This window comes from Mesoplodon bidens (genome assembly GCF_964165515.1).
Source record: "Mesoplodon bidens genome assembly, chromosome: 13".
NCBI lineage: Eukaryota > Metazoa > Chordata > Mammalia > Artiodactyla > Ziphiidae > Mesoplodon > Mesoplodon bidens.
Window position 1 is genome coordinate 20,212,641 of NC_138169.1, and position 26,072 is coordinate 20,238,712.

Consider the following 26,072-nt stretch of genomic DNA (forward strand, 5'->3'; position numbering starts at 1 on the left):
CTGAAAAAGATGAGTGAGTCCATTTAAAAGAAAGTCCTATCTAGGGACACAAGGATTTGACAAATTTCCTAAAGGTGACATTGCAAGGATTGATTATGGGGAAATAGTTCTTCCACTTAGTTTGATTTCTGGTGACTTTTCCGAATCAGTTTTCTCATCTGTAAAATGGGAATAATACTGCTTTCGAGGACTTTTGTGAAGATTCAATAATAGTAATGATAATAAGTAATTACAACTTGCATGTATTGAGTTTTTTTCTGTGTCACACCTGGAACTCCAAGACAGGCTTTCTGACTCCAAAAGCCATGAGCTGAACAAAGATGACATGTTGAATAAAATGGGGTCACTGAGTGGTAACTGCTATCATCACCATCATCTTATCTCCACCATCACCTCCACCATCATCACCACGTCATCACCACCATCGTTGTTACCTTCTTCACCATTTTTTAAAGTGGCAGGGGACTTTGCTGGTGGCTCAGTGGTTAAGAATCCGCCTGCCAATGCAGGGGACATGGGTTTGATCCCTGGTCCGGGAAGATCCCACATGCCACAGAGCAGCTAAGCCCATGTGCCACAACTACTGAGCATGTGCTCTAGAGCCCGTGAGCCACAACTACTGAAGCCCATGCACTCTAGGGCCCACGTGCTGCAACTACTGAGCACATGCGCCACAACTACTGAAGCCTGCATGCTCTAGGGCCCGTGTGCCGCAACTACTGAACCCACATGCTACAACTACTGAAGCCCATGTGCCTAGAGCCCATGCTCTGCAACAAGAGAAGCCACTGCAATGAGAAGTCCGAGCACCGCAACGAAGAGTAGGCCTCGCTCACTGCAACTAGAGAAAGCCTGCGTGCAGCAACGAAGACCCTGTGCAGCGCCCCCCCCCAAAATTAATTAATTAAAAAAAATAATAAAGTGGCAGGGCTTTTTTAATAGCCATGTAACCTCTCTGATAAAGCTGAGATTTAGTCTCTAAAATGGAGGTAATAAAATGCTGTTCTTGAGATAATCAGTGCTGAATAACTGGCATGTAGGAGGACCTCGATAAGCAGTGGCCAGAGCTCCTTCTTCCTGGGTATTGTCAAGGCCCCAGATAAAGTCTTTTTCCAAATTTCCAAATTTTTCTTAAACCAGGAATCTAGATTCTTTAAGATGTCTGTTTGAGGAATTGGGCCCTTAAGATCTCTTTCTGATGGATTGAGAAATCTCTGTTGGTACCTGTGATTCTTATTTCAAAGAAGGAAACACATTTATGGGAAGATGGGAGTTGGGAGAAAATTACTTAAGGATGGAGCTAGTGTTTGCTTTAATAAGTCATTATTTTTTAAAATTTGGGTTACAAAGTTAGTGCAGAACCACTTCAGAAAGTTTGGAAAATAAAAAATTCCCCTACCCTGTGATTGTTCATATTTGGATATATTTCCTTTTCGTTATTTGTTTTTTTTTTTTTTTTTTTTGCGGTACGCGGGCCTCTCACCGCTGTGGCCTCTCCCGTTGCGGAGCACAGGCTCCGGACGCGCAGGCTCAGCGGCCATGGCTCACGGGCCCAGCCGCTCCGCAGCATGTGGGATCCTCCCAGACCGGGGCACGAACCCGCGTCCCCTGCATCGGCAGGCGGACCCTCAACCACTGCGCCACCAGGGAAGCCCTCGTTATTTGTTTTTATAGCAGTTTAGAGTGATTTACACAATTGATGTCATACTGTGGTGTGATTTTCTAGTCCATTTCATTTAACATTTTGAAAATAAGAATTGACCATGTTGTACGGTCTTTGTTGCTGATGTTAAGTGGCATTATAATAGTCCATAGAGAGGTTCTCCATTGCTTCTCCAGCCTCGTCTGGTTACTCCCCTCCCCGCTTACATCCCAGCCATGCTGACCTTCTTGGCACTTCCCTAACACATCATGCTCATTCCTGCCTCAGGGCCTTTGCACCACCTCCTCCTTCTGCCTCTAAAGCGCTTCCCTGATTCTTTGTGTGGCCAGCTCCGTCTCATCTTTACCGCCAGTCCACCTATCACATCCTCATATAGAGCCACCTCTGACCACCTTGCATCCAAAGCCACTCCCTCAGTTTCTCTTGACCCCATCACCCTGTTTTATTTTCTCCTTAGAGGGAAAAAATAACTTTATAATTTCATCACCTGAAATATTTATTTGCTTACTTGTTTATTGTCTCCCTCTCTCAAAAGACTGTAAGCTCCGTGAGGGCAGACACTTTGTCTTGCTCATCACTGATTTCCCAGAGGCTGACACAGTGCCTGTCCCATAGTAAGAGCTCCAGAAATATCTGTTGAGTAAAGGGGAGGGTGGTTAGATTGTTGGATATGTGGCTGGGTGGGTAGCTGAGTGGCTAGGTCAGTGGGTGGCAGGGGTGGTGGATGGATAGGTAAGTGGATATGTGGGTGGGTAAGTCATACTCTTACCATTCCCCAGTCCCACGTTTAGAGTGTTCCCCATGGTATTTTTAATTGCTTTGGGAAAGTGAGCAATGCAGATGGCAGGGAAATGGGACAAACATGTCTCTTGGGAAAGCGTCTCCTGCCCGGGGCCATCAGCTGGGGTCCCAGGCCTGGGCAGCTGTTCAGGCTCTTGCTGAGGGTGGGCGGTGGCGAGATTCTCCGAGGTGTTCTTGGATGCCCGCCCACCACCCTCCCAGGACCTCACCACCCTCCTCCTGCTCTGTCCCCTGCACAGTGGGCCGGAAGCAGTTCATGCGCTTCGAGTCAGCCAGCCACGCGGCAGAGGCCCTGGGCTGCGAGTACGAGGAGCTGAACACGGCCACCTTCAAGCACCACCTGCGGCAGATCATCGAGCGCATGACGTCTGGGCCGAGCCGCCGGGACCCGGAGGGTGAGGAGGCCGGCTCAGGTACCGTGTTGCTGCCTCTCTGGGTGGGCTGCATCCCCGCGGGGCCGGCCCCTGGGGACACACCAGCACCCTTTCACTATCCATCGAGGATTTCCTGAGGGTCTGCAGTGTGTAGACCTTCTAGGTGCAAGGGAAGCCACTCGCCTGGAAATGGACTTGGCTCCTTCTGGCGCGGTGCTTATGGTCAGATAGGTAGCTCTGCCCAGGGTTCAAAGGCTGCTGAAACCCAGGAGGGGGCCCTATGCTGCAAAGAGGGGACGTTGTGGATGGTGCCAAGGGACCAGCGCGCTTCCAGTGGATGTTGTATTTGCTGAGCCCCTACGCTGTAGGCAGAAGACTCACCTTCCAGTCTGAGGAACAGAAATAAGGGCAGGATGGTTGGCCCAGCTGGGAGGACAGTAGATAAGGTTGGAGAGCTCACTGGGGTCAGCTCACACAATAGTCTGTAAACTAGGGGTTTTCTGTTCAGACCAAGGGAAGCCATTGAGGCACACAGGCAGGGGAATGGCATGATTTGTTGTATTCTTCATGAAGCTCAGCCTGGAGGAAGATGAGGGAATGAGTGGGAATGGGTACAAGTCACCTTGGTGAGGTGATGGAGGTGGGAACAGATGGGATGAGGTGGACCAGTTCAAGGTCTAGTTTACAGTTAGAGCTGATGGCATGGGCCCTAGGTGGAAGCAGGGGGCTAGGACACCTTATAGGACTTTGGCATGAGCAGCAGGAGGAATCGGGGTGCTTGAAAAGACCCGGGGGAAAAACGAGCTTTGTACTGCACCTGTTAGAGTGAGGTCTGCTGAGTCCCACGTCTGCAGCCTCTGCAGCCAGGTGCTTTGGCTGCAGAAGGTGAGGGCAGAGGGACCCCTTGGAGCCCCGGGGTTCACTGAAAACTCTCTAAGAGAAGCTCTCCCAGAGACCACAGAGTCTGGGCTTAGTGGGTAGCACTGTTTGGAACTGTGGTTTGGGGGTCCTTCTCTTAGAGGCCCCTCGGATCCCCGTGGCTGCTCCACCTGCCAGGGACTTCAGCCTGATGGCTGATGTCACTGAGACTCCACTGCCTTCCAGGTCTGTGCTCTGGTGTAAGCTGGGGTCTGCTTAATGGTTATACCTCCTCTCGGACACAGGCACACACGTACAGGCACACACACATACTATGCACAGGCATGCGCATACATGCATGTGCGCGCACCATCACATGCACACAATGCACATACACACACACACACAAAAGCACAGATGCATGCACACGCTGCTTGGTGAAGCTGTGTCACCCTCTCAGGCTGAGGTCTCAAGGGTAGACATTAAGCAGGCAGGGGACTGGCAAGCTTTTGAGAGATGCTGGGAGGCTGTGGGTTGCCTAGCAACGACCCAGGTTGGGGGCAGAGTTAAAGCAGGGACGGGAAATGCTTTGGGGTTGCGGTGGGCTGCCTGGAATGTACAAGCAGAACTGTTTCTCTAGACACTAGTGCGTGCAGATTTGGAAATTGTGTTTCCAATTCTGTGGATGGAACCAAAACCTAAGGGTCAGTATTTATGATCTGAGCCCTCCACTCATCCCACTTTGCTCAGTGACCCCTAATCAAGGCTGGCTGTTCTAATGGGACCAGCGTGTATGTTTATACAAAATTGGGGCTGCCATTATAATAATTTTCTAAGCTTTTTTTATTCCTCCTAATACTATAGGCAGGCACTTTTCCATCTCATTCAATATTCTTCTAGACCTGACTTTAAATATTCCTTTGTATGGATGGACTACAAATTATCTAACCCATTTCCTATTGTTGGATGTTCAGGTTGTCTCAAAAAAGTGATTTTTTTTGGCCAATTTAAGTAACAATTGGGAGAACATACATACTTAGAAGTCTTTGTTTCTCTGAATTATTTCATTAGAATAAAATCCTAAGAGTGAAGTTATTAAGTCCAAGTATATGAATATGTTATGGCTTCTACTATAAAATTGCCAAATTTCTCTCTAGAAAGAGGGAACAACAGATATTTACTGAGTAACTACTACGTGTCAGGAATTGGGGATTTGGAGCCAGCAAACCCAGAGGTAGTCCTCATCCTCAGGGCGCTCCCTGCCTGGGTGGCGGGGCGGGGGAGACGCAGGTTAACGAAATAACCACGAAGTGCAGGTGTGCTGTGGTCAGTGCTGTAAAATCAGGGTAGATCTGTCCACCTGTGTCCGGTTTACTTCACTTGGCATGACGTCCTCCAAGTTCATCCGTGTTGTAGCAAATGGCAGGATTTCCTTCTTTTTTTTTTTTTTTTTTTTTACTATTGAATAATACACTACTCACATCAGAAATCTCAAAAAGTCAAACTCATAGAGGCAGAGAGTAGAATGGTGGTTACCAGGGCGGTGGAAGGAGGGGGAAATGGGACATTTTGATCAAAGGGCACATAGTTTTATTTATGCAAGATGAATAAATCCTAGAGGGTAGATGAATAAAATGATCAGTAGATGAATATCTCTACTGCACAGCAAAGTCCCTGTAATTAACAGTACCATATTCTATACTTAAAAATTTGTTGGGCTTCCATGGTGGCGCAGTGGTTGGGCATCCGCCTGCCGATGCAGGGAACACGGGTTCGTGCCCCGGTCTGGGAAGATCCCACATGCCGCGGAGCGGCTGGGCCCGTGAGCCATGGCCGCTGAGCCTGCGCGTCCGGAGCCTGTGCTCTGCAATGGGAGAGGCCACGACAGTGAGAGGCCCGCGTACTGCAAAAAAAAAAAAAAAAAAATGTTGTTAATCTTATGTTAAAAGTGCCTATCTCACGCATGCGCACGCACAGACATGCACACACACACATACACACAAAGGGAGGGAAGAAAATTTTAGAGGTGATGGTTATGTTTGTGGTGTGTTTATGGTGATGGTGTCACGGGTGTATACTTCAACCTCATCGGGATGTATATGTTAAAAATGTACAGGTTCTTTGGTATGTCAATCATTACTTCAGTGTGAAAAATAAATAAAAATTTCAAAAAAACAAGGTAGACCTGGGAATTGGCTTAATGGGGTGGTGTTGGTGGTCAAGGCAGGCTTCCCTGAGGAGGTGATGTTGGGTTGAGCCCTGAGGGTTGAGCAGGAGATCACAATGGAGGTTAGGGAGGTAGGGCCAGGTTACACAGGACCCTGGAAGACTTGGTAGGACACTTGAACTTGATCCTAAGAACGTAAGTAATTTCAGCAGTAGGGGGACGTGTGTGTGCATGGTTGGGGAAGATGTGCTAAGGCCAGTAGTGATGGCATTGGAGCAACGACCTTGGCCCCAGGCATGGTCCTGACCACGGGATGCCAACCTGCCCCTCTTCCCCACTGTAGGGCTCAAGATGACAGGAGTGGAGTGTGTGGAGGGCATGGCCTCGGGCCTGTACCAAGAGGTCTTTGCCGCCGTGGTCTCACTCATCAACAGGTAATGGCAACCTTTTCTCGGTTACAGAGGTGGCCTGTTTGCAGTGTATGAACAAGCCCAAACCCAGGGAGTCCGGGGAGTTTAGCAGAGTGGGCTTTTGTTGAGCTGGAGAGGGGCTTGTTGAGCCGTGTCTTATGGTGCTGGGTTTAAATTCCACCTTGGCCACCCGTGGGCTGTGTGACTTCGGCACATCAGTTCACCTCTCTGACCTCCCCTTCTGCATCTGTAAAAATGGTTCTTTCCTCAGGGTCACTGTAAGGATTAAAAGAAATCAATAAAAAATTAAACAAAGTAAAAAAGAAATAGTGTCTGTAAGCAACTCTTCCTAATCGTGATCATAAAATACTGCAGGTATCTGCAGGTAGTACTGCCGGGAAATCTTTAAGCAGTTCCAGTGAGGCCAAACCAGAGCTGGGGCAAGGGCTTCCCTCCCTCCTCTGTGAAAGCAGGAGGCGTAATTAGGCTTCTGACATCCTGTTAAGGGGATGAGGCTGATGTGTAGCAACAGTGCAAGTGGGGTCCTCCACAGACACAGAATCGGCTCCCTCTCATGCTGCTGGAGTAATTACCCTCTGAGACCACAGACACATTATCTAGAAACCGGGGGGATCATGCGTGCTTAGGGGAAGAAGGATTTATTGGGGACCTGCCAGTGGAGGGCGGCTGCTTCAGCCTGCAGAGGGTGGCTGCTGCCTGGTTGGTTCTGGGAGGCCCACCTCCATAAAATGGGTGTATTGGGGATAACGATACCCACTATCCTTACGTTTATGAGTACCTAGCAGGCGTCTGGCTTTCTGAACATTAACTGATTTAATCTTCATGCATGTCTATGTGGTGGCTGATCTTATTGGCACCATTTTACAGATGGAAAACCTCAGCAAATAACAGCAAAGAGCTCAGGTTCAAACTAAGGGCCCTCCAAAGTGTATAGCTGGTCACGCTAAGGATAATAATAGCAGAAAACACTTACCGCTTTACCACGTTCAGAGCCGTGGATATCTTATCACATCCAACCCTCCCAACAGCCTTCTAAGTTCATCTCCATCATTAGCCCTTTCACAGCTGAGTTTCAGAGAGGTCAGGCAACTCTCCCAAGACACACAGCCCCTCCGTGGCTGAGCAGGGGTTGGAGCCCCCATGTGACTTTCTCCAGAGTCTCTTAACTCCTGCTTTTTGATGTGAATAATCCCTTCTCTGTACCCCTGATAGATTTGTCAAGAGGCTCCAAGGAGGTGATGACTTGAGAGATCTTTGTAAACTGAGGCAGGCACTGAACAAAATTGTTTTTCTATAGCAGCATATCACTAAGCAAAAAAAGGAGACTCTAGTCCTAACTTTATAGCCAATTTGTGGTGCGACTTTAAGCAAGTCATTTCTCCACTCTGGGCCTGGTAGAGAGAGCACGTTTCCTGAAGGCCTGCGGTGTCCATGGGAGGCACTTTCCATACTTCAACTCCTTCTCTTCTTACTGCATCCCCTGGGGTCATCCTACTCATCCCTACCACCATTTGACAGTGGGGGAAACCCATGCTCAGAGAGGTTAAGTAACTTTCCCAAGGTCACACAGCCTGCAAGTGGTGAGATCTGCTGGATTTGCAGACCCGCCCAGCGTGCTGCTCCGGTTTCTCCAGCTCTGTGATGCAGGGGTGTGGGAGGCTTGGACCAGCGGGGTTTTAAGAGTCCATATCCTCTCAGGGCCCCTCTCCTTTCCCCCCAGATCCTTCTCCTCCCACCACCTCTCCATGGCCTCCATCATGGTGGTGGACTCCCCAGGCTTTCAGAACCCCCGGCACCAGGGCAAAGACCGGGCCGCCACCTTTGAGGAGCTGTGCCACAATTACGCCCATGAGCGCTTGCAGCTGCTTTTCTACCAGCGGACCTTTGTCTCAACGCTGGAGCGATTCCGGGAGGTATGGCTGGGCTGGGGCGGGGCCTTCGCAGGGGCTCAGTGAGGGCGTGAGGCTGGGCGGGGCAGGGGAGGGGGTGGTCAACTGGTCCTCTGGTAGGTTTTATTTTTTATTTTTTTGTTTTCATAAATGTGCTTATATTTCTTTTAAAAACTGGAGGTTTTGATATACCCTTATCCACCCCCCGCCAAAAAAAATGTGTCACTCTGTAAAATACAAATACATAACCACTTCCTAATTTGCGTTATTCACTTAAAACATACCAGTTCACACCCCAAAGATCTTTGGACTCCAAGAACTCAAGATAATTCATGGTGAAGGGACTTTGGTAGGACAATGGCCTAGAGCCCTTTTTTCCCCTATAATTCAATTTAATCTCACTATTCCTATGTGAATAGTTTCCCCTACTGTAAACTACTTGGGGAGGGACAGTTAAGTGTTGTTAATTATTATTTTCCAACAAGGTTGCAGTTACTTTGATATATCTGTAGGACTCTTAAGTTTCCGAGTCCAGGACTGAGTCATTGCTCTGCTGATAGCACTCATGCACACAGTTAGCTCTCTTGCCCATACCACTGGGGACTGATGTTCATCACTTTCACATGGTTGTCTCATATAGTTTCATACAGTTGTCATTTAGTCGTCTCATTTTTAAATGAGGGCACATAAAAATTTATTCACTGCCTATAACACAAAATACTGTTCATTTGAATCATAGATCTGTTATTATCTATATTTTGAAAGCATTCAATTTGTATATCATTTTTAGTGGTCAGAGGGAAGGTAAAAAGTAAGTATGGAAGATAAAATCAATAAATAGTTATAATCAGTCTTTCAGTGATCACTACTGAATTTGCTTTAAGTGATTTTCTTTGAATGAGTTTTTCATGATTACTGATAGTTTTCTTCTTTTTTTTTCTTCTTCAGCAAATATTTTTATTATTATTATTTTCACAGCTTACCCTTCCCCCTCCCCATATCCTCAAGTCCATTCTCTAGTAGGTCTGTGTCTTTATTCCTGTCTTACCCCTATGTTCTTCATGACATTTTTTTTCTTAAATTCCATATATATGTGTCAGCATACAGTATTTGTCTTTCTCTTTCTGACTTACTTCACTCTGTATGACAGACTCTAGGTCCATCCACCTCATTACAAATAGCTCAATTTCATTACTTTTTATGGCTGAGTAATATTCCATTGTATATATGTGCCACATCTTCTTTATCCATTCATCCGATGATGGACACTTAGGTTGTTTCCATCTCCGGGCTATTGTAAATAGGGCTGCTATGAACATTTTGGTACATGACTCTTTTTGAATTATGGTTTTCTCAGGGTATATGCCCAGTAGTGGGATTGCTGGGTCATATGGTAGTTCTATTTGTAGTTTTTTAAGGAACCTCCATACCGTTCTCCATAGTGGCTGTACCAATTCACATTCCCACCAGCAGTGCAAGAGTGTTCCCTTTTTTCCACACCCTCTCCAGCATTTATTGTTTCTAGATTTTTTGATGATGGCCATTCTGACTGGTGTGAGATGATATCTCATTGTAGTTTTGATTTACATTTCTCTAACGAGTAAAGATGTTGAGCATCCTTTCATGTGTTTGTTGGCAATCTGTATATCTTCTGTGGAGAAATGTCTGTTTAGGTCTTCTGCCCATTTTTGGATTGGGTTGTTTGTTTTTTTGTTATTGAGCTGCATGAGCTGCTTATAAATTTTGGAGATGAATCCTTTGTCAGTTGCTTCATTTGCAAAGATTTTCTCCCATTCTGAGGGTTGTCTTTTGGTCTTGTTTATGGTTTCCTTTGCTGTGCAAAAGCTTTTAAGTTTCATTAGGTCCCATGTGTTTATTTTTGTCTTTATTTCCATTTCTCTAAGAGGTGGGTCAAAAAGGATCTTGCTGTGATTTATGTCATAGACTGTTCTGCCTATGTTTTCCTCTAAGAGTTTGATAGTGTCTGGCCTTACATTTAGGTCTTTAATCCATTTTGAGCTGGGGCGGGGCCTTCGCAGGGGCTCAGTGAGGGCGTGAGGCTGGGCGGGGCAGGGGAGGGGGTGGTCGACTGGTCCTCTGGTAGGTTTTAGCTTCATCCTGTCTGGTCCGTCGATGATTAAAACCCAAACTCCAGGCCTGGCTCCTGGGCCTCTGCTGCTCCCCCGTCTCTCTCTACAGCCCAGCCTCCAGCCACGGCCCCTGCCCCTTACAGTCCAGAACTTGGGGTTCCCCAGGCCTCGCTCCCACCGCTGTCCCTTGTTTGCGCTGACCTCTTCCTCCTCGCCCACGTACCCAAGCTGAATCCTCTTCCAACAGTTAGTTTGCATCTTCCCCATGGAAGGGCCTTCGTGCCCACTTGTGGGTGAAAATAGTGGGTTTGCACACCTTTTGGATCATAATGTGGGAGCATCTAGGCAAGGTGAAGATGCAGTTCCTTTTCTAGGAGGCCCCCTGGAGAAACTCTGTATATGTGAACCGGGAAACCTGTACAGGCACGTCCCTGCCTGCCCTCCTTTACTTATACTTAAAAAATTTTTTTTGAACTATAACATTTACACAAATAAGTGCCTGACTCAGAAGTGTACAGCTTAGTGAATTTGTCCAACCATGCACACTCATTGCAGCTACCACCCAGGATAAAAGGAGAGAACATCGCCAGCACCCCAGACGCCCCCTAGCATCTGCTCCCTCCTTCCTCCCTGAAGGGGACCCCTTTGGCTCCAGCAAGTGCTAATGGCAAAATACGAGAAATGATCATATTGTTTATTAGTAGGATAATGGGTATTAAAATTATGGTCATTTCTTTGGTTGGAGCCCACACAGCAATAATTATGAAAACATCAATATGAATAAATCTTAAACACATGGCATTGCTGAGACCTGGGTTCTCACCCTAACTCTGTCATTTATTGGCTGTGTGGCCTTAGGAAAGTCACTCACCCTCTCTGAACCTCAATTTCATCACATGTAAAATAGAAATAACAATACTCCTGTATCAGTTACCATTTCCCACAATAATTCTGCATAATAAACTATCCCAACACATAGTAGCTTAAAAAATAACCTTTTGTTATGGCTTGCAGGTCTCTGGGTTGCCTAGGTAGCTCTTCTGGTCTTGGCTGGGAGAGCATGTGCCTGTGGTCAGAGGCAGGTTGGGTAGATGGCTCTTGGCTGGCTCTCCCCTGTGTCTGGAGGTCAGCTGGCCATGAGCTGATCCAGGCAGCCCTTTGGCTAGGATGACTCACCTGTGCTCCAGGAGTGCCCTGTCCTCCAGCAGGTTAGCTCAGGCTGTTCTCATGGCGCTGGGCAGGGGTCCAAGAGAGCAAGCAGGAGTGCTCAGGGCCCCTTGGGACCGAGACTTGAAACTGGCAACGTCACCTCTGCTGTAATCAGTTAGTCACAGCAAGTCCAAGGCTGAGCCCTGACTCACAGGGCTGGGAAATGGCATCCACTTCTTGATGGGAGAAACTTCCATATCTGTACAGAGTGTGTGGATACGGGGAAGGGGAGAGGTGGCGCTTATTTTCACAGTCATTTTTACCGTACTGCCTAAAGGCGCTGTTTGGAGCATTTGATGAAGTGGGATAGAGAAATGCATAATCTGTATTAGGCATTCCACATATAGTAGCAGCCATCATATTTCTTTTTCCCATAGTATTTCACTTATTTCTGATGATCAAAGTAAAACATGTTTTTTATTTAAAAACTGGAAAGTGCGTATAAGTGTCAAGAAGCAGAAAACACAATCTCTTTTAGCCCCACCACCCAGAGGCAACCATTGTTACCACTGTCTGTATCTTATACCAGCCATTTTTCCATATATGGTCTTCTCTACAGATTTCCCATCCATCTGTACACACGAGTTTATAGTCTTTTTCCTCATAGCATTATGTTATTCACATTTCCTCACTCCATTCATAGCTCTTAGTAAGGATGCATGTTTGTGGTTATGTCTGATTCTGTCTGAACTCTCTTTTGGCCATCTGGGTTATTTCCACGTTTATGCTGTTATAAACAACAGTGTGATGAACATCTTTGAGCATAGCATTATCTGGACATTTCTGGTTACTTTTATATGCCAACTGTTATTATCCATGGTTTTTTTGCTCCATCCAGCACCCAGCACTCAGCCCAGCACTTATTAGGTATTCAGTAAATATTAGAAAAGTTTGCCCTGAATTATCAGTTCCTGATAAAGCTCTCACCATGATTGCTGACCACCCTGAGGATGAACAATATTAGGATGTTATTGGGATGCTGGTCTGTATCCTTCTCACACAAAGGCTAAGGGGTGATGATAAAAAACAAAACAAAGAACCTGATTAAAAATGGGCAAAGGAGTTGAATAGATATTTCTCCAAAGAAGATATACAGATGGTCCATAAACACACGAAAAGATGTTCCGCATCACTAGTTCAGGGAAATGCAAATCAGAACCACATTGAGATACCATTTCACACCCACTAGACTAAAAATGTAAGAAGTCTTGGGGAGGATGTAGAGAAGCTGGAACCCTTGTGCACAATAAAAATGGTGCAGCTGCTGTGGAATACGGTATGGTGTTTTCTCAAAAAATTAAAAATAGAACTATCATTAGATCCAGCAATTCCACTTCTGGGTATCTACCCAAAAGAATTTCAAGCAAGGTCTCGAAGAGATATTTGTATGCCCACGTTCACAGCTGTATTGTTTGTAATAGCCAAAAGGTAGAAGCAACCCAAGTGTCCATCAGTGGATGAATGGATAAAGAAATGTGATCTCTTCACACAGGGGGCTATTATTCAACCATAAAAAGGAAGGAAATTCTGACACATGCTACGACTGGATGAACCTTGAGGACATTACGCTAAGTGTGCAATAACCCAGTCACAAAAGGACAAATCCTGTACGATTCTCTTCATATGAGATATTTATAGTAGTCAGATTCATAGACACAGAAATACGGAGAGGGAAATGGGGAGTTGGTGTTTAATGGGTGCAGAGTTTGAGTTTTGCAAGGTGAGAAACGTTTTGGAGATGGATGGTGGTAACAGTTACACAACAGTGTGAATGTACTTTACACCAATGAACCGTGCACTTAAAAATGATTTAAATGTTAAATTTTATGCCACGTCTACTCTTACCACAATTAAAAAATAATAATAAAAAATGGCCAAGGTGTGACGATGGAAGTCCTCACTTTTCTTTGCTCCTTCAGAAGTTTCTTCTCCTTCAGCTCATGGGAAGAGCTAATGCTGAACTTCTGTGACTTTCTAGGAAGATGTTCCTGTGCAGTTTGACCTCCCGGAGCCGTCCCTGGGGACCACGGTGGCTGCTGTGGATCAGAGTCCTTCGCAGGTAACACGGCCTCTCAGATGCCGCACAGCCTTTTTAGAAATCCTGGCAGGTTTGAGCCTTTGAGCTACTAGATCTCAAAGCTGCCTGCACCTAGCATGACCCAGGGATTGTTAAATACACTGACGCCTGGTACCCACTCCCCAATTCTGCATTGATTGGTCTGGGGGGTGTGGCCTGGGCAAAGAATATTTAAATCCCATCAGGTTGAGAATCTGAGTCTGCATCTTAGAACACGCCCACACCTGGACTGTGGTCTGAGCTGAGTGGAGTCCAGGGCCAGTGACCAGTGGTCTCCAGCCACTGTCACCTGGAAAGATGGGGTGTTCAGATGAAGGTGCTGTGCCCAGCAGAGACTGGGACAGTAGGGGCCCCTGGGGGATGGAGAGCGGGGGCGATGGTGGATCCAGGCCCTTGAGCTTCTTGGAGGCAGACAGGCTTTAGTTTGGGGGATACCTGAGTCGTTATCTCCCTTTCCCCAGCCCCAGAACCCACTGTGCTGACCCCAGATCTGCACCTATGCTCAGCCGTCTCGCAGAGTTGCCCTCGGCCATTGCGCATCTTGGTGTGAAAGTGCTTGGGCCATGGAACTTGCTGGGCTCCGGTCCAATCTTGGTGACCTTGGGCACGTCACTTAACCTCTCCAAGCCTCAGCTTCCTCATCACCCAAGTGGAAACGATAGATGGTATCCCCGGGTTGTCGTGAACGCCCGTGGTATCTGGCACGTAAAGCCTCTACAGGGTGTGTGGCACACAGTAGGTGTCCCGCAGGTTGCGTTTCTCCTGCACTTGGACACCTTGTCCTGGTCCCTTGGCTTATCTGGGCTCACAGCGGGCTGTACCTGCCCCTGCAAAGCTCTCTCAGTCTGTGAGCCCAGCCGGCCCTTCACACCTGCTGCTACTTCTTGCTGGCACCTCTCGGGCTGGTTTCCCGTCCCTGTCCTGCTTCCTCACCTGGAAGGGGCAGGTCTGAAGGGACCACCCGGGCAGTGCAAGTAGGGAAGGCTCATGGCATCCCCAGGACCCCTGGGCAGTGGCTGGAACAGCTACCTTCTGGGGATGGGCTGACTGTAGGTTTCAACCCCAGCAAATAAGGCCAAGGTGAAGATTCAGGATACCTGGGGTCCAGGTCCACTTCTGCCCCTGGGCCTCTCCATGTGACCCTGGACGTGTCCCTTCCCCTCTCTGGACCCCTCTCAGTGGGGCATGGACTAATACTCCTGAATTAGGGTGACCAACTGTGCTGGTTTGCCAGGGACTTTGCTGGCCTCAGCACTGAAATCCTTACGTCCTGGGAAGCCCCTGGCCCCAGGCACACTGGGACCGTTGGCCATCATATGCATCACATTCCCACTTTAACCACTTGGCACCATTTTCAGATGTGTCAGCCCACTGTGGGCACTCAGATAAGTCCCGCAGACTCTCCAGGCCTCTTTCAGTTTCCCGTATGCAAAGCTTCAGGGTCGCCTGGATGGTCTCTGACGCTGGGGGCTAGATTTAGAATTCCGCGTCTGTGCCCCTGAACCAACTTCACCTTCTCTAAGACGTGCTTTGGGAACCTTCTTTTTTTTCCCTGAAGATTTTAGTTTAAAAAAATACAAAGACTTCTAAGAGGAAGTGATGTGGATGGGATTAATCCTTTCATATTTGGCTGTGCACGAATAGACCAGCTGCCTGTGTGGAGCCAGAGATGTGTAGTTTATAGAGTGCTTGCCCTTATTAAACCCTCAAGACGGTCCTCAGAGGAAAGTATTACCACTCTCCATCTTGCAAAAGAGGAAAAATGAGGCTCAGAGAGGTGCAGTTAAGTTGCCCAAGGTCGCCCTGGAAATGAAGACAGAGGCAGGATCTGGACCTCTGGTAACCAAGAGGCTGTTAGTTTTGTGGCTTTGACGCTGAGAGTCTTGCAGTGAGTGGGAGTGTGGGATGTAGAGAGTGTGGATCTAGGCCTGTGATGCCTGGGAGGCAGGTCCCCCCGACTCTCACGGGTGGGAAGGGAAACCCAGGCCTGGCCTCCATCGGGATCAGGACTCCTCAGTGTATCCTTATCTCCTGCCAGGTCCGCTTGCCAGCCAGAGGAGGTGCTGAGGATGCCAGGGGCCTCTTCTGGGTCCTGGATGAGGAGGTCCGGGTGGAGGGCTCCGGGGACGGCGTGGTGCTCGAGCGCCTCTCTGCCGCCTTTGAGAAGAAAGGTGCTGAAGCTGAAGGTGAGGGAGCAAGTCAGGGGCGGGGTGCTGAGTCCAGCCTGGGGTTAGCATCTGTCTTTGTCAAAGCCCCGACAAGGCCTGCACAGCAGGGTTGGGGAGTCTGAGTGCAGAAACGTCTGTGCATGTGCCTGGGTGTGCTTTCATTCACTTGTGTGTTCATTTGCTCATGTATCCCTCAAGCGTCCTGAGCAGCTACCGTGTGCTGGGTACCATTCTATGTGGCGGCAAACGCACTGATGGGATCCATGTCCTTGCTGGGGGGAGTCGGGGGCAGGGGGAGATGACAGGCTAACACATAAGCACAAGTGTGGCTGCTGAGCCTGAGATGGCAGACTGGGGTTTGGTGGTGGGCAGCAGGCAGACCTCATTTCTCTGGGAGCCGGGGGCCCTCAGCGGGAGAGGTGTGCAGGTAAATCTGACAGAGAGCAGGGAGCGCAGTACAGGACAAGGCAGGAGATGTCCTCTGGGCTCAGACCTCAAGCCCTTGCAGGCCTCACAGAAAACGTTGGTCTTAACCCAAGAGCAATGAGAAGCAATGAAGGATTCTAGGCAGCAGGGGGTATGGTCAGGTTCCTGTCCTAGGAAGTTCACCCAGACTGCAGTGTGGAGACACGATAGGAAGGAGGCCAGGGAGGTGAGAGCGGAGCCGCCTGCCTCGGCGAGGTGGGCAGACTATGGATGTACCGAGCAGGCAGCGTCCCCAGCACTGGGTGATGGTCTGGATTGGCAGGAGGAAAAGTGCGAGGCGAGATGGACACTTCGAGCTGGGACAGCGAGATTAGAGACCACAGGGTTTGGCACGTGTCAGCGTCAAGTTCAAGTCCAGCTATTCGTACTTTCACCAACATGGCACTGAACAAATGTCATGTAGTCTTGAACAATGGGGTTGGAGCTTGCCCTGGCCTCCCTTTCACCAGAATTTCCACTGCTGTGATTGGGTGAGAGGATGTACCTGAGGATCTGTGTCATCAGCGGCCAGGTGTGATGTCATTGATGAGGCCGAGGCTGTTGATGTGACGAAGAATATCATCCCCGTCGTTCCACGGGTTGGAGGAATGCTGTCCGCATGCCATGCAGGGCCCGTGCTCTGAGCTTTGTGCAGTGTCTGGTAGAATCTGTCACGTATTTTTGGAGGTCGATATTCTTACCCCCCAGGATGAGGAAAGTGAGCTCCAGAGAGAGGCTTGTAGAGACGCTTGTCTGAGATCACGCAGAGGGTGAGTGTCAGAAGGCAGATTCAATACAGGCCTTGTCTGGATCTAAACCTCTGTGAGCCCCCCTCACCTGGACGGCCCCAGGCACGTAAGAAGACAAATACACTCTGAGGTCTTTTAGGTCCTAAGTGACATGGTGGTCAGGATGTGGGCTCATTCATTCACTGGTTCATTCAACAGATATTTCAGGAGCACCTAAAATGTGGTGCCCACTGCCCTAGGCCAGGAAATACATCTGTGAACAAAAGAAAAATCTCCACCCCAAGGGACTGACATTGTAGCAGAGGAGATGTATGATAAAGCAAAAAAAAAAAAAAAAAAATCTGTAAGATGTTGAGGACCACAGTTCTGGTTTAGATCACTAAAGGAATGAGGGTTGGCAGTGAAAATAGCCAGGGATTCAGCCCTGGGACGTTCCAGGGTCAAGGGGCCAGGGACAAAGCTTGTGTCCAGCAAAGGCGGCTGGGGAGGAGTGGCTGGGGCTGGAGGAGGGGAGTGGGAGGATGTGGCACTCTGGAAGCCGCAGGAGGAGGGACGGACCAACCGAGTTGAATGCTCCTGAAAGGTCGAGTGAGGCATGGCTGAGGAATGGCACTGACTTGGCCTGCGTGGAGGTCACTGACCACCAAGACAAGTACAACTGCAATGGGAGCGTTGGGGGTGACTGTCTGACTGGAGTGGCTTATGAGAAATTGGGAGCAAGAGTTGGAGAAAGACGTGTGACAGCTCTCAGTGCCGCTGGGCTGGGGCCTCTGTCCAGGATACACCGCCAGCACTCCTGTGCTGGATTTGCTGACAGTAGCAGAAACAGCAGTACCACCTGCTGGCTCCAGCCGCTCTCCCTGGACCGTGCCCAGAGCGTTAATACCCTGATGGCTCCTGGAGAGCTTAGGTCTGCGGCGAATTGCCCAGGGCCGACTCCTCCCCCAGGCAAGAGGGGCAGTGCCTGGGGCCCGCGGTACCCTTAGCGGCCCGTGAAAGTCTTTTGACTTCTGTTAAAAGTAGAAGAAAAAAATGAACGTTTAGGTTAAGTACATTGTTTTAAGTATATGTTATGGACTGAATTGTATTCCCCTGCAAAAAAATTTATATATTGAATTCCTAACCTCTAGCACCCCAGAATATGACTTTATATAGATACAGGGTCTTCAAAGAGGTAATAATGGTTAAATAAGGTCATTGAGGTGGGTCCTAATTTCATGTGACTGGTCCTTAGGAGGAGAGATTAGGACACAGACATACATAGAGGAAAGATGCAGGGAGAAGGCAGCCATCTCCAAGCCAAGGAGAGAGGCCTCAATGAAACCAACCCTGCTGACAACCCCTTGATCTTGGACTTCCAGCTTCCAGCCTCCAGAACTGTGGGAAAAGTAATTTCTGTTGTTTAAGCCACCCAGTCTGTGGTACTTTGTTATGGCAGCTGTAGTGAGCTAATATAAGACACTTACATATTACTAATATTAATCTATTTGCTTTCATACCAACAGTCGTGAAATGTAATTTTGTGTGTATGTATACGTATGTATTTGTATACACACATATATATACACACACACGATACATATCTATCTATATCTATATCTATATCTATATCTATATCTACATCTATATCTATATCTATATATATGGAAAGAGAGAGAGGAAGGGGGTCATGAAAGCAAAGTGCCCGGGGCCTGGGGAAGTCACAGCGCAGCCCTGGACTGTCCTCCCCTGGGGCGGGGAGGGGGCCCTAATGCTCCATGTGATGCTGCCAATGATCACCTCTGTTCCTGAAGGTCACCTCTGTTCCTGAAGGTCACCTCTGTTTGCTGAGGTACGTCCGCCTCTGCCAGCCAGTGAACGGGGATGGAGGGGCAGATGAAACTGCTATTTGTGGAGCCCTTAGTCTGAGCTGGGCATTGTGGGCTCCACTACACTCCACCTCCCGGGGGCATCTGGGGCCTTGGAGAACCCATGTGGCTGACCGGGGCCCCGTAGGCACAGAGAACGGAGCTGGCGCTGCGCCCGGGAGGCCTCACTCAGAGAGCCAGCCAGACCCCTGACTTCTCCAGGCTATGAAAGGAGCCTCTGTCTGCAGGAAATGTCTCCAGGGTTCTGGAATGGTTTTTATTTTTCCGGGGGATGGTAGACCCACAGGAAGCCAGGAGGCAGATCTGTTAAAAGCCCACCCAGGCTTTGGACCCCAGAGACCTGGGTTGGACCCTTGCTCCACTAGTTAGTTGCAATACGTGTGAGTTCTGGGAAATCGCCTCCCTCTCCCGTCTGTAAGGTGGTGATAACCCTGGGGGCCGGTGTGAGAACAGAGGAGCTTGTGTGCGCCTAGAAGCGTTCGTACATGCTCCCTCAGCTTCCTGACCCCTGTCTGTAGCTGTCCCCTCTTCAGCCACGTTGTCCCATCACAAGATGCCCTGCTTATTTCCTTCAGGGCCCCTTTTGGGCTCTGGGATGTTTGGTGACCCGTTTGCTTTGCTTGCTTCTCGTCAATCCCCCGACCACCCTGTACGCCCCGAGGGTGCGGGGTGCCCCTGTCTCATTCTGTGCAGTCTCCCCGGTGCCCGGAGCGTAGCCGGGCCCCGTGGACACCTGCCGTCTTCCCTTCCCCATCCCTCGCTTGCTCCGCTCCAGTCACACTGGTGATCCGGAATCGAATGAAGTGCAGTTCTCGAATGGAATGGTTTCGTCCTGATGTTTCGGCTGAAGACACAGAGAGTAGGGTCAGAAGTGGAAAGTGGCCTGTAGGGTGTGGCTCGGGCAGGACCCTCGGCCCCTCTCCTTTCCCTGTGAGGCCTGACCATGCCGGTCCCGGACACCCCGAGCAGGATGCTGCAAGGCTCTCGGTTCCCAGGGGAGAGATTCTTGTCTGGACCGACTGAGATAGACACATTAACTCAGACATTTTGGTAATAAAATATTATATATATATTTTGCCTCTAGGGCTTTCTGATGAGCTCTTATCATCGTTCCAACGTTTAATGGGAACGTTCACTCAAGCAGAACACATGGGGCTTTCTGGCTGACCCAGCTCGCTGTTTGTTGCCTCTCACCTAAGGTGCATACTGGGCGCCAGTGACGCTTACATCACAGACCAGAGTGAGGACTGAGTGATGGAGGGTGGCCAGGGCTTAGCACACATGAGCAGCCTTTCTTCACTCTGGGCCTCCTCCCCCTCCCCAGATTCCCTTGGGGTCATCATTCAAAGCAAACTCTGTGCTAGCTGCTGGACATCATGCTGAATGGACACGACCCCTGCCCTCACGTTGCTTCCAGGGCAGGGAGGCAGCCTTGCAAACAGACACCTGTGGCGTTGCAGGGCATCGGGGACGTATGTCCCAGGGCCGAGTGTCTGCTCTGTCCCTTGCTCTTCTCTCTCTCTCATTTTTTAATCTTTTGGCTGCACTGCATGGCATGTGGGATCTTAGTTCCCCAACCAGGGATTGAACCCGGGTCCCCTGCATTGGAAGCACGGAGTCTTAGCCACTGGACTGCCAGGGAAGTCCCTTGCTCTTCTCTCAATGGAAGGGCAGGGACTGCACGGCTCTGAAGGGCTCATGGGTCGCTCTTGACGCAGTGATACTTCACTTAACCAGAAATGTGCCTTTCTGGTAACTTTAATGATCCAGAACGTAGAGGAGATCCAGGAAGTGAGCACAAAGGATTTCCAAGCAGCCAAACAGATGGCAGAATCCATGCCCCTTACTTATCAGAACCTGAAGACTGTCGGACTTTATTTTGTGCAGAGTTCTGAGAAACGCAGGTCCTTCGTTTCTTAGATCAGTGAAGTGTAGAGGAAACAAATTAAGATTTAAGGGAGGCAGTCGAGATCCTAGATACATGTTGGCCCATTGACAATCACGGGATGAGAAAATGTAGAAAGATCGTTCAGAGTAGATACAAGAACCGAGATGGTACTACACCTTCTGATGATAATTGGTCTGGAGCCAGTACTCAGCCTGAGAGCATCACTGCAATGAGAGTGATATGAAAAATGATCAGGAATTCATTCATTCATTCATCCATCCATTCATTCATTCATTCCACAAGCACTTCCAGACTCCAGTCATGTGCCAACCATGATGCTGGGCTCTGGGGATGTGAAGGTCAACCTTTTGTGATTCCAGAACATCAGCAAAAGTTTCAGTGCAGGAAATGGCAGTGACACCCACTACTGCTGCTTCCTGAGTGACTGCTCTGGCACCCCACCAAAGTACATCACACACCTTATCTCCTTCAGACCTTATGCTACCCTGGGAGACATGTATTATTTAATCCACATTTTGGAGAGGAGGAGACTGAGGCTCAGAAATGTAGGTGGCTTGGCCCCTGTCCCACTGTAATAAATGGTCAAGTCAGGATTGGAACACAGGTCTTCTCAACTCCAAGCCCATTTGTTTCTCCCACTCTGTCCCTTGGAACTAGGTGTCCGCCAGCATCTCCCAAGAATATGCTGTGCATTTATTTGGTAGCTGGTATTCAAGACAATTTCAGGTGGTACACATATTTTCAAAATATTTAATGTGTATTTATTTCCACAAATATTAGAAAATAAATATGGCTGGCACACCAAATCTGCAGTATAATGCTTCTGTATAAATACATTTTACTGGTAAAAATGTGAGTCGATTGAAAGAAAACATTAAGTGAATAGCCCAGGTGATAACATGGGTATGGCAAAAATCATGGAGACTGTGTGTGCTGATGGTAGTTGGGAAAAACAGGTATCCTGCATTTAAGAAAGCAAGGAGGAACAGAATTGAGGTTGGATGTAATGCCCATAAATGCACAAAGCAGGAGAAATATGGGTGCCCAGAACTGGTAGCTTCAGCTAGGTTGGAACATATTAAAATGGGAAAAGCGTGTTCTCAGTGATGCCAAGTGATGACAGAGTGTCCCCACCAGGTCCCAAGACTCATGCCCCGTATCTGCTTTCAGGGACCTCTGCCCTCCGGACCTGTGAGCAGCCCCTGCAGTGTGAGATCACCCACCAGCTGGGACATGACCCCGTGCGCTATGACCTCACGGGCTGGCTTCACAGGGCCAAGCCTAATCTTTCAGCCCTGGACGCCCCCCAGGTCCTGCAGCAGTCGAAGAGGTGAGCCTGGCCAGGGCTGGGGACGGGCCGGGGCATTCGAGGTGCTGGGGCCGTGAAGTCACAGCAACCCCGTGATGGAGAGCAGTACAGGAACCCCTCCTTAATGACGCAAAGACCCGTACTCAAATAGGAGTAGTTAAGTGTCTCCCAGGGCCAGCCTGAGTCCAGCTGAGGAGAAAAGCCGGCCTTCTGGGGAAGTGGAACAAAAGCTAGGAAGCTGTGACTTCTTATTTTGGCTTCTGGCCTTTCATTAAGTATTTGGTAGATGATGTGACCGGAAGGACTTTTATGGACATCTTCAAACTAGGGGGTCGTAAAACCAAAGTGATAATGTCTTGTAGCATTAAAAGCAGCTCACTGCATTTCTTGACTGCTCTGCTCAGAAGTGCTAGCAGAGGGCTGCTTTGACTTCACAGAGCTATTGGGAAATGGTGTGTGTGTGTGTGTGTGTGTGTGTGTGTGTGCGTGCGTGCGTGCGCGCACACATGTGTGTGAGTGAAGCTCAGACCACAACATTTACTAACCGCCTGCTATGCATCTGGCATCAGGGTGAACGCTTTATAAGCATCTTTTAAATTCTTAAAACAACTGTATCCCTGGGCCCATTTTATAGATGAGAAAACTGAGGCCCCAGGAGACCAAGTGGTTTGCCTTTGATCACATAGCAAAAAAAAAAAAAAAAAAAAAGTGGCAGAGCCGGGATACAATTTGGGTCTACGTGGTCAGAGTTGATTGGAAAGCCTGTATCTGGGGGGGCTCAGGGGCGCACAGCTCCTGGAGAGACATCAAGTCGGGATGGGGCAGAAGGAAGGGTAACGAGCACATGGAGGGCTGTGTGGGGAGCCAGCAGACCTGGGTCAAGTCCCAGCCCTGCCCCGTGTCACCTGGGTGACTGGGGGCAGTCGCTTTCCCTCCTCTGGGTTTCTTGCTTTCTCCACCATGACATAAGGGGTTGTTGGGCAAGGCCATGTTGCACAGCTCTGGAGTCAGGCACATGTACAAATGCTGCTTTTCCCTTTTTTCTTTTTTTTTTTTTTTAATTTTTTTAATTAGTTTCTGCTTTATAACAAAGTGAGTCAGTCATACATATACATCTGTTCCCACATCCCTTCCCTCATGCATCTCCCTCCCTCCCACCCTCCCCATCCCACCCCTCCAGGCGGTCACAAAGCACCGAGCTGATCTCCCTGTGCTCTGTGGCTGCTTCCCACTATCTATCTACCTTACGTTTGGTAGTGTATATATGTCCATGCCTCTCTTTGGCTTTGTCACAGTTTACCCTTCCCCCTCCCCATATCCTCAAGTCCATTCTCAAGTAGGTCTGTGTCTTTATTCCCGTTTTGCCCCTAGGTCCTTCATGACTTTTTTTTTTTTTTTTTAATTCCGTATATATGTGTTAGCATACGGTATTTGTCTTTCTCTTTCTGACTTACTTCACTCTGTATGACAGACTCTAGGTCTATCCACCTCATTACAAATAGCTCAGTTTCGTTTCTTTTTATGGCTGAGTAATATTCCATTGTATATATGTGCCACATCTTCTTTATCCATTCATCCGATGATGGACACTTAGGTTGTTTCCAGCTCCGGGCTATTGTGAATAGAGCTGCAGTGAACATTTTGGTACATGTCTCTTTTGGAATTATGGTTTTCTCAGGGTATATGCCTAGTAGTGGGATTGCTGGGTCATATGGTAGTTCTATTTTTAGTTTTCTAAGGAACCTCCATACTGTTCTCCATAGTGGCTGTACCAATTCACATTCCCACCAGCAGTGCAAGAGTGTTCCCTTTTTTCCACACCCTCTCCAGCATTTATTGTTTCTAGATTTCTTGATGATGGCCATTCTGACTGGTGTGAGATGATATCTCATTGTAGTTTTGATTTGCATTTCTCTAATGATTAATGATTTTGAGCATTCTTTCATGTGTTTGTTGGCAGTCTGTATATCTTCTTTGGAGAAATGCCTATTTAAGTCTTCTGCCCATTTTTGGATTGGGTTGTTTGTTTTTTTGCTATTGAGCTGCATGAGCTGTTTATAAATTTTGGAGATTAATCCTTTGTCAGTTGCTTCATTTGCAAATATTTTCTCCCATTCTGAGGGTTGTCTTTTGGTCTTGTTTATGGTTTCCTTTGCTGTGCAAAAGCTTTGAAGTTTCATTAGGTCCCATTTGTTTATCTTTGTTTTTATTTCCATTTCTCTAGGAGGTGGGTCCAAAAGGATCTTGCTGTGATTTATGTCATAGAGTGTTCTACCTATGTTTTCCTCTAAGAGTTTGATAGTTTCTGGCCTTACATTTAAGTCTTTAATCCATTTTGAGCTTATTTTTGTGTATGGTGTTAGGGAATGATCTAATCTCAAACTTTTACATGTCCCTGTCCAATTTTCCCAGCACCACTTATTGAAGAGGCTGTCTTTTCTCCACTGTACATTCCTGCCTCCTTTATCAAAGATAAGTTGTCCATATGTGCGTGGGTTTATCTCTGGGCTTTCTATCCTGATCCACTGATCTATCTTTCTGTTTTTATGCCAGTACCACACTGTCTTGATTACTGTAGCTTTGTAGTATAGTCTGAAGTCAGGGAGCCTGATTCCTCCAGCTCCATTTTTCGTTCTCAAGATTGCTTTGGCTATTCGGGGTCTTTTGTTTTTCCAAACAAATTTTGAAATTTTTTGTTCTAGTTCTGTGAAAAATGCCATTGGTAGTTTGATAGGGATTGCATTGAATCTGTAGATTGCTTTGGGTAGTAGAGTCATTTTCACAATATTGATTCTTCCAATCCAGGAGCATGGTATATCTCTCCATCTATTTGTATCATCTTTAATTTCTTTCATCAGTGTCTTATAATTTTCTGCATACATTCCCTTTTTTCAAACTGCGTGAGCTGGGTCACAGTTTCACAATCTGAGAAATGGGAATGATGCTGCCAAGTTTACACGTGTGCTGTCAGGCTTTGGTGATGGTCACATAACAGATGGCTTATTAAGGAGCCTGGTTCATAGCTGGCCCTCAACACACATCTTGTGGCCTTGTAAATTTCCTTTCTGCTCTAAAATCCCATGGCTCAAGCTGAGCGAGGGGTGTAGGGTTAGGGAAGGGTGGGCACACCTTGGTTGATCAGATGGCCTGGTGAGTGGGGGACATTCTGGGAAAAAAGAGCAGCGTGTGCCTGGAGGTGAGAGAGCACGGCAGGTTGGAGGTAAATCCCAGCAGGGTGTCTTGCAGGCTTGAGAGCCAAGCATTGGTGATTTTGAGAGCAAACGGTGCTTTTTCTGAGCATGTGGTTCTGCAGCCAAGGTCGCTGATGCACCAGGACTGCTGGTGTCGCTTTCTCATTCCTGGGCCCACCTAGTCTCTCAGGTGGGGCTTCCCAGGAGGTTCTCATGCCCACTCAGCTTTCGCTTTATATATACGGAGTGGAGGTCCACAGAGGACACGTGACTGCCCAAGGCACAAAGTGAATTGGAGACCAGAAGTCAGGTCTCCCAACCCCACAGATGGGGCAGTCCTCGTGCAGGGGTCAGGGCTGTGGACCCGACCTTCTCTCCCTGTACCAGGGCTTGGTGCCGACATCCTTCGCTCTCAGGGCTGCTGCTTCCAGGGGCTCCATGCCCCCCACTGCTCCCTCCCCAGATTTTTATTTCAACGTGAGTGTTTTCAAGCCATTGTTAGTCTGTGCACTCTGCCATGCATCTAACCACTCTCAGCACCCTTGGTGCATCTGGCAAGACTCTTTTCCTTAATATTGGACAGTGGGGTAGGCGTAGAGGCGGGTGGATAATGGGTCTTGAGGGCTGGGACCAGGGTGGGGCCCGGACTTGCAGGGAGCCATGGAAGGTGCCTGCAGGTGTCCACTGGAGGGGATGGGCTGGTGCGACCAGAGAGGCACGGGTCCTCCTCTGGGCCCCCGCTTCCTCCTGGGGCGCAGTAGGGTCTGCCTGGTGCTCAGGCTGTCTGTTCGACAACAAGCACAGTAAGTGCCTGCTGTGTACTGGACCTGTTCTCGGGAGAACCGAGATGATTT

General features: G+C 48.4%; 1 protein-coding gene across 1 annotated transcript in view; it reads left to right on the forward strand.

Moving 5' to 3' along the window:
* MYO18B (myosin XVIIIB) overlaps window positions 1–26,072 on the forward strand; it is a 228,253-nt gene that overhangs the window by 47,373 nt on the left and 154,808 nt on the right. The window contains exons 12-17 of the mRNA XM_081251759.1: window positions 2,704–2,877; window positions 6,207–6,297; window positions 8,015–8,207; window positions 13,461–13,541; window positions 15,598–15,745; window positions 21,889–22,048. Coding sequence (XP_081107885.1) covers window positions 2,704–2,877; window positions 6,207–6,297; window positions 8,015–8,207; window positions 13,461–13,541; window positions 15,598–15,745; window positions 21,889–22,048 — 847 coding nt within the window. The remainder of the gene's footprint in view (window positions 1–2,703; window positions 2,878–6,206; window positions 6,298–8,014; window positions 8,208–13,460; window positions 13,542–15,597; window positions 15,746–21,888; window positions 22,049–26,072) is intronic.